Source organism: Rhineura floridana, chromosome 4 (genome assembly GCF_030035675.1).
Source record: "Rhineura floridana isolate rRhiFlo1 chromosome 4, rRhiFlo1.hap2, whole genome shotgun sequence".
In the NCBI taxonomy this organism is placed as follows: Eukaryota; Metazoa; Chordata; class Lepidosauria; order Squamata; family Rhineuridae; genus Rhineura; species Rhineura floridana.
In genome coordinates, this window is record NC_084483.1 from 191,254,400 (window position 1) to 191,271,508 (window position 17,109).

The 17,109-nt window shown below is 41.8% G+C and overlaps 1 protein-coding gene across 1 annotated transcript in view; it reads left to right on the forward strand.

Moving 5' to 3' along the window:
- Nucleotides 1–16,096, forward strand: part of PPP1R21 (protein phosphatase 1 regulatory subunit 21) — a 60,089-nt gene extending 43,993 nt beyond the window's left edge. The window contains exons 18-22 of the mRNA XM_061625649.1: nucleotides 1,867–1,902; nucleotides 2,789–2,905; nucleotides 3,540–3,638; nucleotides 4,818–4,946; nucleotides 14,549–16,096. Of these exons, the coding sequence (XP_061481633.1) occupies nucleotides 1,867–1,902; nucleotides 2,789–2,905; nucleotides 3,540–3,638; nucleotides 4,818–4,946; nucleotides 14,549–14,578 (411 nt within the window). The 3' untranslated portion in view covers nucleotides 14,579–16,096. The remainder of the gene's footprint in view (nucleotides 1–1,866; nucleotides 1,903–2,788; nucleotides 2,906–3,539; nucleotides 3,639–4,817; nucleotides 4,947–14,548) is intronic.
- Nucleotides 16,097–17,109: the final 1,013 nt, after the last annotated feature.

Sequence of the window (17,109 nt, forward strand, 5' to 3'; positions counted from 1 at the left end):
CCTCACAACAACCCTGTGATGTAGGTTAGACTGAGGCAGTGACAGGCCCAGGATCACCCCCAGTGACCTTCCTGGCTGAGTGGGGATTTTCGTCTCCGAAGATCCTAATCCAATACTTTAACCCAGTGGATCTTAATCTTTTTTTGGATCACGGACCCCTTTGAGGATGATGAAAGCTATGGACTCCCATAAATAAATAAATACTATTTATTTTGTTGCATTGGAAATTCAGGTGGTTTTTTTGCACCCCGTTCACGGACCTCCTGAAGCCCATTGATGGACCTCCTAGATGTTCATAGACCACAGGTTAAGAAGCTCTAAACACTTGGCCACCCTTCTCCAAGTCCAGCAGTCACTCTGTTGTACCATAAAAAAAAAGAGGTGTCCCCGCACTTATAGTGCAAGTCGTTTCCGATTCTTAGGGTGGCATCTTGCGACGTTTATAAGGCAGACCGTATATATGGGGTGGGATTGCGAGTTCCTTCCCCGGCCTTTCTTTACTTCCCAGCATATGCCGGGTACTCATTTTACCGACCACGGATGGATGGAAGGCTGAGTGGACCTCGACCCCTTTTACCGGAGATTCGACTTCCTCCTTCCGTTGGAATCGAACTCCAGCCGTGAGCAGAGCTTCGGCTGCGTTACCGTCGCTTACCACTCTGTTGTACCACACTGGCTCTTTTATGTACACTGGCCCTCTTATGTAGGACAGCACTACATCAGCACTGAAAACATTTTTTTAACAGAAGAGTCTGCTTTGCACAAACCTTCAGTTCATCTTGGTAAAGCTTTTATGCAGGAGCAGGGTGTAACCTTTCAGTGCTAATATGTGGGAATTTGTGGTTTTACACATATCAAATACCTGGTAATTTGTTGTATTAAAATTAAAAAGCCAAATGATAGCTTAGGCTGCGTTTACAGATGTACAGTCTCCAAATTGCTTGAAGTATTAGTTCCCCTCTATTTGGCACTGGTTAGGTGTCATCTTGAGTACTACATCGAGTTCTGGTCTCCGCACTTCAAGAAGGATGCAGGCAAACTGGAACGGGTTCAGAGGAGGGCAACAAGGATGATCAGGGGACTGGAAACAAAGCCCTGTGAGGAGAGACTGAAAGAACTGGGCATGTTTAACCTGGAGAAGAGAAGACGGAGGGGAGGTATGATAGCACTCTTCAAGTGCTTGAAAGATTGTCACACAGAGGAGGGCCAGGATCCCTTCTCGATCATTCCAGAGTGCAGGACACGGAATAATGGGCTCAAATTACAGAAGCCAAATTTCAGCTGAACATCACGAGAAACTTCCCTAACTGTTAGAGTGGTACAACAATGGAACCAATTACCTGGGGAGATGGTGAGCTCTCCGAACACCAGAGGCATTCAAGAGGCAGCTGGACAGCCACATGTCAGATATGCTTTAAGTTGGATTCCTGCATTGAGCAGGAGGTTGGACTCGATGGCCTTATAGGCCCTTTCCAACTCTGCTATTCTGTGATTCTATATGGGTCTTAGATTTGGAAATTATGCAGGTTACCATTTCAAAATGTCATGATTCAGTGTTTGTTTGGAAGTGACAGTCTTGAAAGATGATCCCATTGAATAGGTTTTCATTTTTACGGAGAAAAACTATGTGCACATTTTTGCGCATTGAAGCCCTATTCATTCCAATGTGAAAAAGTTAAGCATATGCTTAACTTTCCTGTTGAGATTCATGGAACTTAAATGTGGTTAACTTTTTTAAACAATGGGGCAAAATCCAGTTAAAAGTTTTTGGAACCATTGAAACAAAACTTGTGTGTAAATGGATTTTAGAATCTGACAGTGAATTTACTACTCAAAACTGACTCTCTCATCCTAAATTTTTTCTAGGTTGGGATGTTAACGATAACCACTGAAAAGGAAGAGGTATGCTTTTTTTTAATGTGCCAGAGTCATACCAGCATAATTTTAAATTAAATGTATGAAGCAGTTCTAAAGCTACCCTTGTATACCCAAGTGCTCCTGGTCAAATACTGATCTAGATGGACCAATGGCCTGACTCAGTACAAGGGATCTTCCTATGTTGTTCCTATCTAATCTGGTATCTGTGTTGTAACAGTGGTCAGACAGATACTATTGGCAGAGCATGAAGGTAACGTCAGAACATAAAAAGAGCCCTGCTGGATCAGGCCAGTGGTCCATCTAGTCCAACATCCTGTTCTCACAGTGGCCAACAGATACCTATGGGAAGTCCACAAGCAGGACATAAGAGCAGTCGCCCTCTTGCATTATTGTTCTGCAGCAACTGGTATTCTAAGTCCCGCTAACCCTGATGGTGGATATTCCCTATAGCCATCATGGCTACTAGCCTTATCCTCCATGAATTTGTCTAACTTCCCCTTTAATGCCATATAGGTTGGTGGCCATCACCGTTTTGTGTCTCCTGAATCTTCTGATATTCAGCTTCATTGGATGGCCCTCTAATATTATGAGAGAAGGAGAAAAGCTATCTACTTTCTCCACAACATTTGTAATTTTATATACCTCTATCAAGTCTACCCTAACTCCCATTTTTTTTCTAAACCAAGTAGCTCCAAATGGAGCCTTTCTTTCTTAGGGAGTTGCTTCAGCTCTTTGCTTGTTTTGTTTGCTCTTTTCTGGACCTTTTCCAGCTCTACACTGTCCTTTTTCAAGATGCGGTTTTCACAGGCATCCAATGCAACAGAACCCTTGTTGGCTTTTGTCTGCTTCATCTGTGGGGTTTCTAACATGGGAATGAACTTTCCGTTGTTTTTGCAAACTTGCTTTGCAGGTTCCAGAAGCTGATACCCGGGAAGACTTGATAAAGAGCCACTACATGGCAAGAATAGTGGAGCTTACCTCTCAGTTGCAGCTCGCTGACAGCAAGTGTGTACATTTCCATGCGGAGGTGAGAGAGCAATTGGTTAATAGAATTGAAAAGGAAAACTTGGTCTTGCAATGAAAGTTCCTTTTTGCTCTGGAGGACATTCTAGAATCGGTGACTTCCCATGCACCTATGCATGGGCTTGTCCAGGCTTCAACTTCTACCAGAGGGCATCCCCTCTTAGTTTTGGAAATGCTTTAGCTGATGAAGATATTCCAACTAAATCAATTAGATGCTTTTCAGTCTTAGAGGGGAAAGGCCATACGTTGGGGTAGAGCATCTGTTTTGCATGCAGAAGGTCCCAGGTTCAATCCCCAGCATCTGTAGGTGGGGCTGGCAGAAAACCCTGCATGAAATCCTGAAGAGCTGCTGTCGGTCAGCTAGATGGGCCAATGGTTTGACTCAGAATAAGCCAGCTTCCTATGTCCCAGGGTAATATAACGGGAGAAGACCGTTCAGATCTCTGACAGGGCATAAATTTGCTGTGTTGCCTTGAGGAATTCTGCCTCCCTTATGTAAATGGGAAAAGCAGTACCTCACAGGACTGTTGTGATTAATGAAGGAAGGGTGATAAAGTCTACTGCATAAGTAAAGGTGCTAATTTTTTTTAATAATAATTGTCTGCACAATAAAATGGCTTCTTCATGTGTGTTGGCAGTGCCGCGCGCTTGCAAAGCGACTCTCTCTCGCTGAGAAATCTAAAGAATCCTTTCTGGAAGAGATGAGGCTAGCTAGACAGAGCATCACCAGATTACAGGCAAGTTTGTTTTACTATTTGGCTCTGTGTGCATCTCTGTGTGCGCATTAGGGCTATATTGTTGTTATTATTATTAATTGCATTTATATACCGCCCCATAGCCGAAGCTCTCTGGTCAGTTTACTACAATTAAAACATTAAAAACAAATATACAAATTTAAAAAACACATTTTTAAAAAGCAATTTAAAAACACATGCTAAAATGCCTGGGAGAAGAGGAAAGTCTTGACCTGGCACTGATACACAGTCCCCTGTCTCCAGGTCCCAGCCTTGGGATAATCTGGATCCCAAACCAAATCAGGGGCCTTGCACAGTGTTTAATCAGGGCTTAAAACTCTGATTAAACATGAAGTCAGGTGTGGGGGGAGGAAACACAGGTAGGCTACCTGTCTTTCCCTCCTTTCCTCACTGCCTGATTGCCCAGCTTTTGAAAGCCCCAGATTGTTCTGGCTGAGCCTTATCTGACCAGGCCTGTCTCAATGCGCTCCAGCCGAATCCCAGGTCAGGATCCAGGATTTGGCTGAAGCGGTTGCACAGTCCTAGTGTGCATATATTCTAAGGACATATAATCCATGACCATGTTCACTCAATTTCCAAAGTATTTTCCTGGTTGGATGTGCCTGCATGACCAAATTAACATGGATGTTTCCCCTTCAATGCTCTGGAGTAATTTTCTATGTGCTCTAGAACTGTTCCAAGCATTAAAGGAGCTAACAAGGCCATCAGAGGCCAAGGCATCCTTTTGGATGTGGAACAGTGGGGCTCCCAGATGTCTGGTGGCTATCCCATCTCTCAAAAGGTCTTCATTCTATGGGATACTTCAGAGTTTTCCTTGGAAAAGGCTTTCTATCTTTCCTTACTTGGTCTTAGTGAACAAGGGATACCAAAAGGTGTTAACTCCTCCTTGATGGTCCCTCCTTGTAGTCTTGCTCCTGACCTTTAGATTTTCCTTCCATTTCTTCCTGTTGACATATTTTGGAAACAATGAATTGCCACCAACATTAAATAGTCCTCACAGGCATTAAAGAGTGTAACAGTTAAAACAATTAGATCAGGAAGTTCAAGGGAACGCAGTATTTCAGCAGGGAGGTCTTACTGTATTTAGACTGTTTATTTATTTACATATGTATTTGTGTAAATTCAGGGATATAAATAAATTGACTGTCTTTGATGTTTCAGGATGAGTTGACAACGACCAAGAGAAGTTATGAGGATCAGTTAAGCATGATGAGCGACCACCTCTGCAGTATGAACGAAACCCTATCCAAACAACGGGAAGAAATAGATACACTGAAGCTGGCTAGTAAGGTATGTAATCTTGCTGCATGGACAACAGGCCAGGCTTCCTGCAAGTTGCTAGCATTTCCTATCCCTTCTTGTATAGGATTTTTTTTTAAAAAATAACTTTTTTAAAACAGTGTTTGGTCTGTTCCTGGGTGTGCCTAGGGGTTAGGTCTGTCATTGTGGGACTGCTTCAGACTCCAAAAGGAGCAAATACAAGATATCAGCTGAGTTTCTGAACAAATGAAGCAGTATACCACAAATACTTTCCATATCTGAATTTGAGTTCACAAGCTCTTTCAAGACCACTTGTGAATTTCGCCCGAAAAAAACAAAAAGAGTTACATGCTCCCTAATGTCCTGAATCCCTATTTAGAGAAGGGCTAGCAGGAGAGGAGAGCAAAGTGCAAAGTCTGTGGACTAATGAAAAACTCCTTGGGGACTTGGGGGGAAGGGCTGTCTCTAGAATGAGAATTCTGCCCTTCTCTGCTGTTGCTTAATATTTAGCCACGTCCAAAGTGTTGCACAGAAGGCAGAAGGAATTCAGAGGGCATACACTCTGTATTAGAAGATTATAGACAGTGATTGTGGGGGGAAAGATTGAGAAACAATCGCTGGGATAAAGGATTTGAAAGTATGACTGGCAAAGCAGTTGCTGTTAAAGTGAGGCCAGGGCAGGAAAATCCTTTTTTAAAAGTGGACCTGGAGAAGACCCACGAGTACAGCGAGGTAAGCGATTTGGCTTACCTGGGAGGCTGACCAAACCATAGGGAGCGATATGGTAGAGCAGCTGGAGAGGCAGTGAATGGGAGCTGGCAGTGGAATAAGTCTGAATGAGGAATGCTTAGAAACAGGGTCTTGACTGAGCGTTGAGCCACAGTTCAGTGGTAGCGCATACGCTTTGCATGCCAAAGGTCTTTGGTTCAGTCCTTGACATCTCCATTTGAAAGAACCTCTATCCGAAACCTTGAAGAACTCGCTTCTCAGTTGAAGCAGATAATATTGGACTAAACGGGCCAATGTTGTGGCTTCGTATGGCAGCTGTATGTGTTCTTGTGCATTTATAGGATACATGAATGGCGCAGTTCTGGTAGTGGGAATGCTAATTGGCTTGCCAGGTTTTTGTCGTCCATCCCCCCCCCAATCAATTAGATTCTGACAACCAGCTTCCCTGGCACTTACTGGCCTTTTGCAATGAGATGGGCACTCGACTGGAATTAAATGCGGAATGGGCTGGCAGAGGCACCGCTGCACAGCCAGCGTGGATTTCGCTGGTTTTGAGTTTACCCTTCTGCTGGCAGAGTGGCATAGGAAAATAGGGCGCTGCCTCATACTGAATCAGACTATTGATCCATCTAGCTCAGTATTGTCTGCACTGACTGGCAGTGGGTCCCCAGGAGTTTCAGGCAGAAGTCTCTCCCAGCCCTGCTTAGAGATGCTGGGGATTGAACCAGGAACCTTCTGCATGCAAAGCAGATGCTCTGCCACTGAGCCACAACCCATCCTATGGCATTTTGGTATAGTAGTTGCATTGTGATACCTTGCAACACATTCTCGGGGCATATGCACTGACCCAACCTAGCTCATGTGCCATACTAGGAAGGAGTGGTTTACCTCGTAAGTAGTAATTAGTGCAAACCACATAAAGGATAGGTGCTATCTACCAATTATTGCATGTGCACACACTAACAGTCCTGTTTGCACTGGCTTCGTATTTCTGCTTAATGCCTCAGTTTTAGTATCAACACTGTGCTGGATGCCATCCAGAATGCAGCAGTGATATCCTTGCGAAGGAGACTTAGTCAGAGACTGAGGGGGCAAAGGTGAACAGGAAGGAAAGGCTTTTGTTTTTTAAGATTTTTAAAATGTATTTATAGGCTGTCTTTCCCAAGCGTTGGAGCCAGAGATTATGGAAATAGGATGGAAACTGATGATGGTAGGCATAGAACAGGATTTACTAGGTCAGGAGTAGCTTCCTGATGAAGTGGATCTGGAAGAAGCGACAGAAGTGGGTTAATGGAGAAGGAGGCTGCTCCAGCCCATGCAAGCTTTTGTCTTATCCCATGGCTCCTCCTGAGACACTGAGGCCCTGTTGATGACAGGCAGGAAGCTTGTTATGTACAACAATCAATTCCTGAGTCATGAGTTGTCACGTGGAGTGGAGGGGGGAATGAGAGGCAGACTGTTGTTAAAGACCTTGCCCTTGGCTAGCTCACCCTGTTGAAGAGCACTCAAAAATAAATTGCAGGCTACTAAGTGAGAAATCAGATACTTGGAGAAGAAGCAGTGAGTGAGCCTATGCAGGGAAATGGTGAACCCTGTAGACAGAAACATGATATCTATTTAAACTACCTACACGAGTAGAAGAACCTCTTTCAACCGTCAGTTCCCTCCTCAAACTCCACCTGTTTCATGAAACATTTGTCTTCGCCTCCTTCCACCACCCCAAACTGAAATGAAGCCAAAGTATGGTAAACTAAAGGTGGGTAGAAGGTAGATTGGGGAATCTTTTGGTAGATCCCTGGGCAATTTACAATAGACCAACAACAGTTTCTTGGCAACAAGAAACCCTTGTAAATTAGTTTCCCTTCTAAATCGGGTTGTTGGAATCGCTGATCTCAGATGTAGATTTCTACTTGTGTGTATATATAGGTCATCCCAGTATGTGGCTCATGGAGTGCAGTAGGTGATTGGCATCACCTTTGAACCAACATACAACATCTTGCTTCCAACCCCAAGGTTACAGTTTTGCACTTGGCTCCCATTGGTGGGTCTTGAAGTTTTAGTTAAAAAACAAACAAATTTAAAGTAAATCCCACACACCCCTGAAGTTTACCCATGCGTGGTGTACACTACTTGTGCACATTCGATCCTGGTTACTGTTGTCTCTCTCCCATCCCTCCCCCTGTTGTTTGGGTAATTAAATGTCATGAACAGTGATGTTGAGCCACAGCTTAAGAACATAAATGAGCCATGTTAGGTTAGACCAAAAGCCCATCTCACCCAGCATCCTGTCCCCATAGTGGCCAACCAGATATCTGTGGGAAAACTGCAAGCAGGACCTGAGTGCAGTAATGTACTCCCCATTGGCGATTCCCAGCAGCTGGTCTTCAGAGGTGTATTGCTTCTGACACATCATGTCAGAAGGTAGAACCTGCAGGTCATGGCTAGTAGCCATTGATCACTTTAGCCTGCTTGAATTCATAGCTGTCACACACTGGCTTGACATCTTCACTGAGTGTGGGGTGTTGGTGTTTTTAGTGGTTACTTTTTAGGGACTTGTTTACAGTAATGTAGTCTTGTATTCAACAGTGTCTTTGTTTTTAAAAAGCCAAGGCCATTTTGCCTTTTCAAGTCAACCTTGTTCTTAAAATTTTCCTTGTTTGATGTAAAGGACGCAGTGTGTAGTCTAGAAATAAAAATTAGCTAAATCAGCACTTCAGCTGCGTTCTCTGCAGTCTTTGCCACTTGTGAAATCTTGTACTCCCTGACTATGCTCCCAAGCCCTATCTAGGGCAACATAGTTGTGGTTTCTGAAGGCTGTGGGAGCTATAAAGATTACTTCCCTAATGCCTGTTTTGTGACGTAGTGGAATATTTTTTTTAATGGAGTTGGCAGACAAAGCTTTAATCACTGAAACAAGGCTTGTCTACATTCAAACCTCACATTTCTGACATTTGCCCCATAATGTATTGCACGGTTTGTATGTCTTTTTGATCTGTCTGTTTTTTCAGCTACTGTCTAATAAGAAAATAGACCTTTTGTCCACGGGGCAGTTGGGCTATCCCACTTTGATAGTGGCAGGATGGTTTTTCCTAGAGTTTTAATTCTTTGTCAGACTTGTACATTGTGCCCTTGTTCTTGCATCAAGAAATGTGTATGCATACATGCGTGTGTGTGCGCGCACACACACACACACACACACAAAATCCCTCAAACTTCACTAGTCTGCAAAAAACAGACAAACTTGCACATCACAAAACAGTAATAACAGGTCATGTGGATATGTACAAGGAGGGCTATAATGCCTTCAAGTCAGTTACGACTTATGGCGACCCTATGAATCAGCGACCTCCAATAGCATCTGTCACGAACCACCCTGTTCAGATCTTGTAAGTTCAGGTCTGTGGCTTCCTTTATGGAATCAATCCATCTCTTGTTTGGTCTTCCTCTTTTTCTACTCCTTTCTGTTTTTCCCAGCATTATTGTCTTTTCTAGTGAATCATGTCTTCTCATGATGTGTCCAAAGTATGATAACCTCAGTTTCATCATTTTAGCTTCTAGTGACAGTTCTGGTTTAATTTGTTCTAACACCCAATTATTTGTCTTTTTTGCAGTCCATGGTATGCGCAAAGCTCTCCTCCAACACCACATTTCAAATGAGTTGATTTTTCTCTTATCCGCCTTTCACTGTCCAACTTTCACATCCATACATAGAGATTGGGAATACCATGGTCTGAATGATCCTGACTTTGGTGTTCAGTGATACATCTTTGCATTTAAGGACCTTTTCTAGTTCTCTCACAGCTGCCATCCCCAGTCCTAGCCTTCTTCTGATTTCTTGACTATTGTCTCCATTTTGGTTAATGACTGTGGCATGGTATTGATAATCCTTGACAAGTTCAATGTCCTCGTTGTCAACTTTAAAGTTCCACAAATCTTCTGTTGTCATTACTTTAGTCTTCTTGACGTTCAGCTGTAGTCCTGCTTTTGTGCTTTCCTCTTTAACTTTCATCAGCATTCGTTTCAAATCAAGTATGGTATCGTCTGCATATCTTAAATTATTGATGTTTCTCCAATTTTCATACCTCCTTCATCTTGGTCCAATCCTGCTTTCCGTATGATATGTTCTGCGTACAGGTTAAACAAATAGGGTGATAAAATACAACCCTGTCTCACACCCTTTCTGATGGGGAACCAATCGGTTTCTCCATACTCTGTCCTTACAGTAGCCTCTTGTCCAGAGTATAGGTTGCGCATCAGGACAATGAGATTCTGTGGCACCCCCATTTCTTTTAAAGCATTCCATAGTTTTTCATGATCTACACAGTCAAAGGCTTTGCTGTAGTCTATAAAGCACAGGGTGATTTTCTTCTGAAATTCCTTGCTCCGTTCCATTATCCAACATATGTTTGTGATATGATCTTTGGTGCCTCTTCCCTTTCTAAATCCAGCTTGGACGTCTGGCATTTCTCGCTCCATATATGGTAAGAGCCCTTGTTGTAGAATCTTGAGCATTAGTTTACTTGCATGGGATATTAAGGCAATAGTCTGATAATTACTGCATTCCCTGGGATCCGCTTTCTTTGGAAGTGGGATATATATGGAACGCTTCCAGTCTGTGGGCCATTGTTTAGTTTTCCATATTTCTTGACAAATTTTTGTCAAAATTTGGACAGATTCAGTCTCAGTAGCTTGTAGCAACTCTGTTGGTATGCCGTCTATTCCTGGTGATTTGTTTCTTCCAAGAATTTTAAGAGCAGCTTTCACCTCACATTCTAAAATTTCTGGTTCTTCATCATATGGTTCCTCCGTGAATGAATCTGTCATCCTGGCATCTCTTTTATAGAGTTCTTCAGTGTATTGCTTCCATCTTCCTTTTATTTCATCTCAGTCAGTCAGTGTGTTCCCCTGTTGATTATTCAACATCCCTACTCTTGGTTTAAATTTCCCTTTCATTTCTCTGATCTTTTGGAACAGGGCTCTTGTTCTTCCCTTTTTGTTGTCCTTTTCTATTTCTATACAATAACTATTGTAATAGTTTTTTTTGTCCCTACGTACTAGTCATCGTATAGTTGCATTTAGGGTTCTGACCGTGTTTCTATCTTCTTTTGCTTTTGCTTTCCTTCTCTCTTTAACCATTTTAAGAGTTTCTTCAGTCATCCATTGAGGTCTTTCTTTTTAAAGAGGTATTGTCTTTTTGCATTCTTCCCTGATAATGTCCCTGACTTCACTCCATAGTTCTTCTGGTTCCATGTCAGCTAAGTTTAAAGCCTCAAACCTGTTCCTTATTTGATCTTTATATTCTTCTGGGATGTTATTTAAATTGTATTTTGGCATTATGAGTGCTTTGTTCTTCTTCTTTAGCTTTACTCTGATTTTTGATACGATCAGTTCATGATCTGTACCACAATCTGCTCCTGGTCTTGTTTTTGCAGAAAGTATGGAACTTCTCCATCTTCTGTTTCCAATTATATAATCAATTTAATTTCTATATTGACCATCTGGTGATGTCCACGTGTACAGCCGTCTTTGTGGTTGCTCAAAAAATGTGTTTTCAAGAAACAAATCATTGGCTTCACAGAATTCAATAAGTCTTTCTCCTGCTTCATTTCTGTAACCTAAGCCCCATTTCCCCGCAATTCCTAGTTCTTCTCTGTTCCCTACGTTTGCATTCCAGTCCCCCATGATTATCATCATATCTTGTTTTGGTGTGTGATCAATTTCCTCCTGTACTTCTGCGTAAAATCTCTCCAATTCTTCTTCTGCGTTTGATGTTGGAGCATAGACTTGGATGATGGTTATGTTAACAGGTTTCCCTTGTAATCTCATTGATATCACTCGCTCAGACCTTGCGTTGTAGCTCCTAATTGCTTTTGCTACATCACTTCTCACTATTAAAGCAACCCCGTTTCTTCTTGATTTCTCATTTCCTGCATAAAATATTTTGTAGTTGCCTGATTGAAAATGTCCCATTCCAGTCCATTTTAATTCACTCACGCCAAGTATTGTAATGTTGATACTCTCCATTTCTTGCTTGACAATTTCTAACTTTCCTTGGTTCATGCTTCTCACATTCCATGTTCCTATTGTGTGTGTTGTACAACTCCGGACTCTCCTTTTGCATCTGTGCACATCAGCCTCTGGGCTTCCTTTCGGCTTTGACCCAGCTGCGTCATTAGTCACAGCTCTACTCGTACTTGTCCTTTGTTCTTCCCCAGTAGCTCAGTGAGTGCCTTCTGACCTGGGGGTCTCATCTTCCAGCACTATCTCGTGTCGCATTTTGGATACTCCGTTCATAGGGTTTGCATGGTAAGAGGTATTCAGAGGTGGTTTACCATTGCCTTCCTCTGAGTTTGGATGCATCTTAGTCTGGTGTCTCAGCTTTGACCATTCTGCCTCGGGTGCCCCTGCTAGGAGTCTAGACTCTTGGTCTAGACTCCTGACAGCATTGCTCTCAGCTTCTTCAACACTCTCAACCCCCCTCCCCACGTTAAGGTGTGCATCCTAAAGGGGGATAGGTTATTATTAGAACACGAGTTTTGTGTATAGAAGGTGCCAGGTTCAATCCCTGGCATCTCTGTTTTTTTTTTTTATCATTAATTTTTATTCAAATTTTCAAAGACAAAAAGCAAAACAAAACAAAAACAATTAAACAGTAAAATAATATGTTGACTTCCGATTTGTCGCAGATCAGTTATAGGTCTACAATATATAACAATCCTGTCTCTAAAATTATATTATAAAATCACTTTCCTCCAGTAGTTATCTTAATTAATCATCAAATCTCATAAACATTACTTTATTCTTTCCACAAAAAGTCAAAGAGAGGTTTCAATTCCTTGAGAGATATATCTTTCAATTTTTCTCCAAATAAACATATCGCTTAATCCGTCTGATTCAAATCTGTTAAGCCCAATAATTTCAATAGCCATTCTTCCATTATCTATATTAATTCCATCTTCCATCTTCAATAATCCTGTTAAGTCCAGTAATTTCAGTAGCCATTCTTCCATTATCAGTATCCCATAATAATCTTGTTGTCATAGCCATAGTCCAAATAAACATATCGATTAATCCATCTCGTCAAATCTGTTAGGTCCAATAATTTCCATAACCATTCTTCCATTATCAATATTAATTCCATCTTCCATCTTCAATAGTCCTGTTAAATCCAGTGGTTTCAGTATCCATTCATCCATTATCAGTATCCCATGATGATCTTGCTGTCATAGCCATAGTCATATAACAAGAGTCTGATGGGAATTTCCCCCATCACAAATATGTCCTTGCCATCAATTCTGAATATGTTGCTGAAATATTGTTGTAAAGTCACATCTCTGCTCTTCTTTTTTACAAAATGCACTGGCTCATCTCTTAAAAGTTTTTCCATTGTCACATATTTGTAGTTAATTCCATAAATTTTTTCTATGTCAAGCCCCATCACATCATTCCAGTCAAGAATTCTGAATATGTTGCTGAAATATTGCTGCAAAGTCATATCTCTGTTCTTCTTTTTTACAAAATGCACTGGCTCATCTCTTAAGAGTTTCTCCACTGTCACATATCTGTAGCCAACTCCATAGATTTTTTCTATGTCAAACTCCATCACATCATTCCAGTCCAGAAAATTATCCAAGACATTGATAACTTTACCACCGAAATCTTCATTAATTTCTTCAGAGACAACGTTGAATTCCAAACAGTAAACTTTATTTCTAACATCCATAAACTCCAAATCTTTTTTCAATTTCACATTTGTTCTAATCTCCAGGGCTTGTAGCTTCCCTTTAATTTTTCTTTTCTCATCTCTAATCACATCAAACTCCTCTCTCACAGAATCCCCTATTTCTTTAAGCTCCTGCGTCATTTTGTTAAATTCAATTTTCATCTCTTATCTACCCTGTCTCAGGGTTTGTTTCGTTATCTCAATCTCACCCATTATTTTCTGAAACATAATTTCTTCCATGGTCTCAATCACTTTCCTGGTTGTCATTCTTAAAACCACAGAAACAAAAATTATTTCAGCCACAATTGGGTTAATATTCCAGGCTTGCTGACATCAATGTAGACAGTACAGCCTGCCTTATCTTTTATGTGTTCAGGAATACAAAACAAACTTAGTTCCCAACATCAAAACAATTAGTGGCGTCGTGAACAAGCAGATTCGTCAAAATGAAATAGACTAAAAAAAAAAATCCTCCCCCCTCCTCGAAATAGAAATCCCTCTTCCGTTGGTATCTTTAGAATACACCTCCAGGACAGCTTTTTGCAATAAAAACAAATATAAGCTTTTTCAATTTCTTTCCTCCTTAATTTCGTGAGTGAAAGAGAAAAGCCATAACTCACCCAGAAGTTCTTCACAGCTGATTCATTGACAAATCTTTTTTGCTGCAACAATTTAAACCAAGTGAAAAAAGAAAATAGAAAGAAGGATGCTTGTCTGCCTGTTAGAGTCCGTTTTTCTTTGAAGAAAAGATAAACGTGTCGCTGTAATCAGCTAGAGCTTGATGAAAGTCCGTCCGGCATTGCAGTTTGAACCTTCTCTCATAAATAAATGAAATCCAGTCCTCCCCACAAAAACAGGCTTTGTGGTTAATCTCTACGTTTCTCCCTGTCCGGGAGAAAATCTTTACCAGTCAAAAAGAACGTTTTGACTGATTTTAAAGCTGAAAAAGCTTCTTCTGAGATGAGAGCTCGACTCAGAGGCAGCACAGGCAAAGCAACCCTTCCCGGAAGTCGGCATCTCTATTTTTTTTTTTTAAGATATTTCTTTTAAAGTTGTGGTGCCCAGTGATCTCTGCTTGACCCTGGAAAGCTGCTGTCAGTAAGACTACTAGACAGTATTGTGCTGGATGGACAAATCATCTGACCTAGTGCTGATCACCTGTGTTCTCTGTTTGATCTAGGGAAATTCCAAGAAGAACAAAAGTCGATAGTATTGGTCAGCCAGCTGTCCCTCGGATGTTGCTACTGCACAGGTGCTGGAGCTGGTGTTCAGTTGGCAAAATGCCTCTTGACCGGACACGGCCATAGTGGTGGGATTACCAGTGTTTGATTTGATGTTGTATATGGATTTGAGGCGCCATCAGATTTGGTAGCCAACATAACACAAACTGAACTTGGTATGGCCAGTAAAGCAGACGGGGAACATACACGCTCCATGGATAACTTGCATTGGAATGAACCATAACTTTTTACCGTACACTTTCTAACTACTTTTAATCTCCATGTATAAACTCCCAAGATTTTGTATATTTGAGTGAATAATGAGAAGAACAGATCTGGCACCAATGTTATAGTTTCTTTTTCAGCCTAAGAGGTTGTCATTCCTGCCTGTCCTTTCCTTTCGGTGTTAAAAAAACAAACCCAGAGCTATCAGTGTTTTTAAGCGGCATCCACCCTGTGCAGTTATTGTAAAATGTACTACTGATTCCGGTCTTCTCTTCTACACTAGCTTAGAAGATTGCCTGAGAAAGGCAGTCTCAGTACATTTAGATTGAAGCATTCAGTGCAGCTGTGACTAATACAGATTCATATTAACTGTAATGAGCTATTAAAAGTGTACAGTAGTGGTCTTTTTTTAAAAAAAAATCAAGTGCAGAAAGTGGGCCAAAGAAGGAGTTCATGAATTGTGCTGGGGAGTGGTGTTTTGTCCTTTCCTGTTTGTTACTTTCCATACACATTGCGAAACGACCAGCCACAACTGGAGGAGGATGTGAATAACAAAAAAAATGCTGACAGGGGACTCCTTAGGAAAGACCCTTCACCTTAATAGGAGTGGACAGCACACCCGAACTACACCTGTTTCAAATGAAGGCTGGTGTATTAAAGCAAGCTAGAAGATTGCCAAATTAGCAAACCTGTGCACAGAAAGGCTGGTTCAAATATTGATGGGCCTAGAAATATGCCTTCACATGGAGGTGCAATGCTATTTTGCGGGGAGTCAGATTTGACCCCCATCTGCCACTGCACAATAATTTGCCTGGTTTTTTCCAACCCCTTGCTTTTTCCTCTTGAGGGATGGAGTGGAGATTCCTATGCATGCTCACCCAGGTTTCACATTACATCCTCCATCCTCTTAACTACCAAAATGCAGCAGTGTCTCTCTTTGCTTGAAGCCTGTTTTGGCACTGTCAGATTCTGAGCCAGTTCCCGGTTGAAGATTGTTCTGTGGTATCTTGGAATTGCCCAGTTCACATCTTGGTGTTCTGAAAATTTATTCGTGTTCACATTTCTCCCATGGGAAGATTTTTCACACTAACTTGAGGTCTTCTCAACATGGTATTTCTTGGGAGCTTCACACCATGCACAGGAAGCTCCACAACTGAATATTTCACAATGAACTACTCCTGTTGCCTCATAAGGGATAGTAACTCCTATGTTCAAGGGTTACTCTGTTGTATCACCATGTCAATGTGTATTATGAGCATAGAATAAACATACTGCCAAGTTAACTCTTTTGCTGTCTGTTTTTTGTGTGTGCGCATGTGCAAACTACAACTTCACAGCAGATGTGGTTTTGAACAAAATGGCCTTTGGATGTGTCTACGCTCATGATCTTCAATGGTTTTCAAGATTTATAACTGCAAAGTTTGGCATAATATGAATTATAATAATAATAATAATAATAAATTTTATTTTTGAGTCGCCTATCTGTCCGAGCTAACGGACACTCTAGGCGACGTACAACAATATAAAATACATATACAAGTTAAAAAACCACAATCATCCATTCATCTAAAACATCCTTCAATTAATAAATCATAAAAACTAATCCCCCCCCGAAATCCTATAGGCCTGCCTGAATAGCCAGGTCTTTAAGGCTCGGCGAAAACCCATCAGGGAGGAGGCATGTCGAAAATCAAAAGGAAGCAAGTTCCAGAGGGTGGGGGCCACAATCGAAAATGCCCTCTCTCTGGTCTGCACTAGCCTAGCTGTTTTGACTGGTGGGACCGAGAGAAGGTCTTGTGAGGCTGATCTTGTCTGGTGGCATAATTGGTGATACTGGAGGCGTTCCTTCAGATAAACTGGGCCGAAACCGTATAGGGCTTTAAAGGTCAACACCAACACCTTGAATTGGGCCCGGTAAACAACTGGTAACCAGTGTAGGTCTACCAACACTGGAGTAATATGATCCCGGCGGCGGCTATGCTTAATCAAGCGTGCCGCCGCATTCTGTACCAGCTGCAATTTCTGGACCGTTTTCAAGGGTAACCCCACATAGAGCGCATTACAGTAGTCTAAGCGAGAGGAGACCAGGGCATGTATCACTCGTGGGAGCAGATACACAGGAAGGTAGGGTCGCAGCCTCTGTATCAGATGTAATTGATACCAAGCTGCCTGGCTCACTGCCGAGACCTGAGCCTCCATGGACAGCTGGGAGTCAAGAATGACCCCTAGGCTGCGGACCTGGTCCTTCAGGGGTAATCTCACCCCATTAAGCACCAAGTCTATATCTCCCAACCTT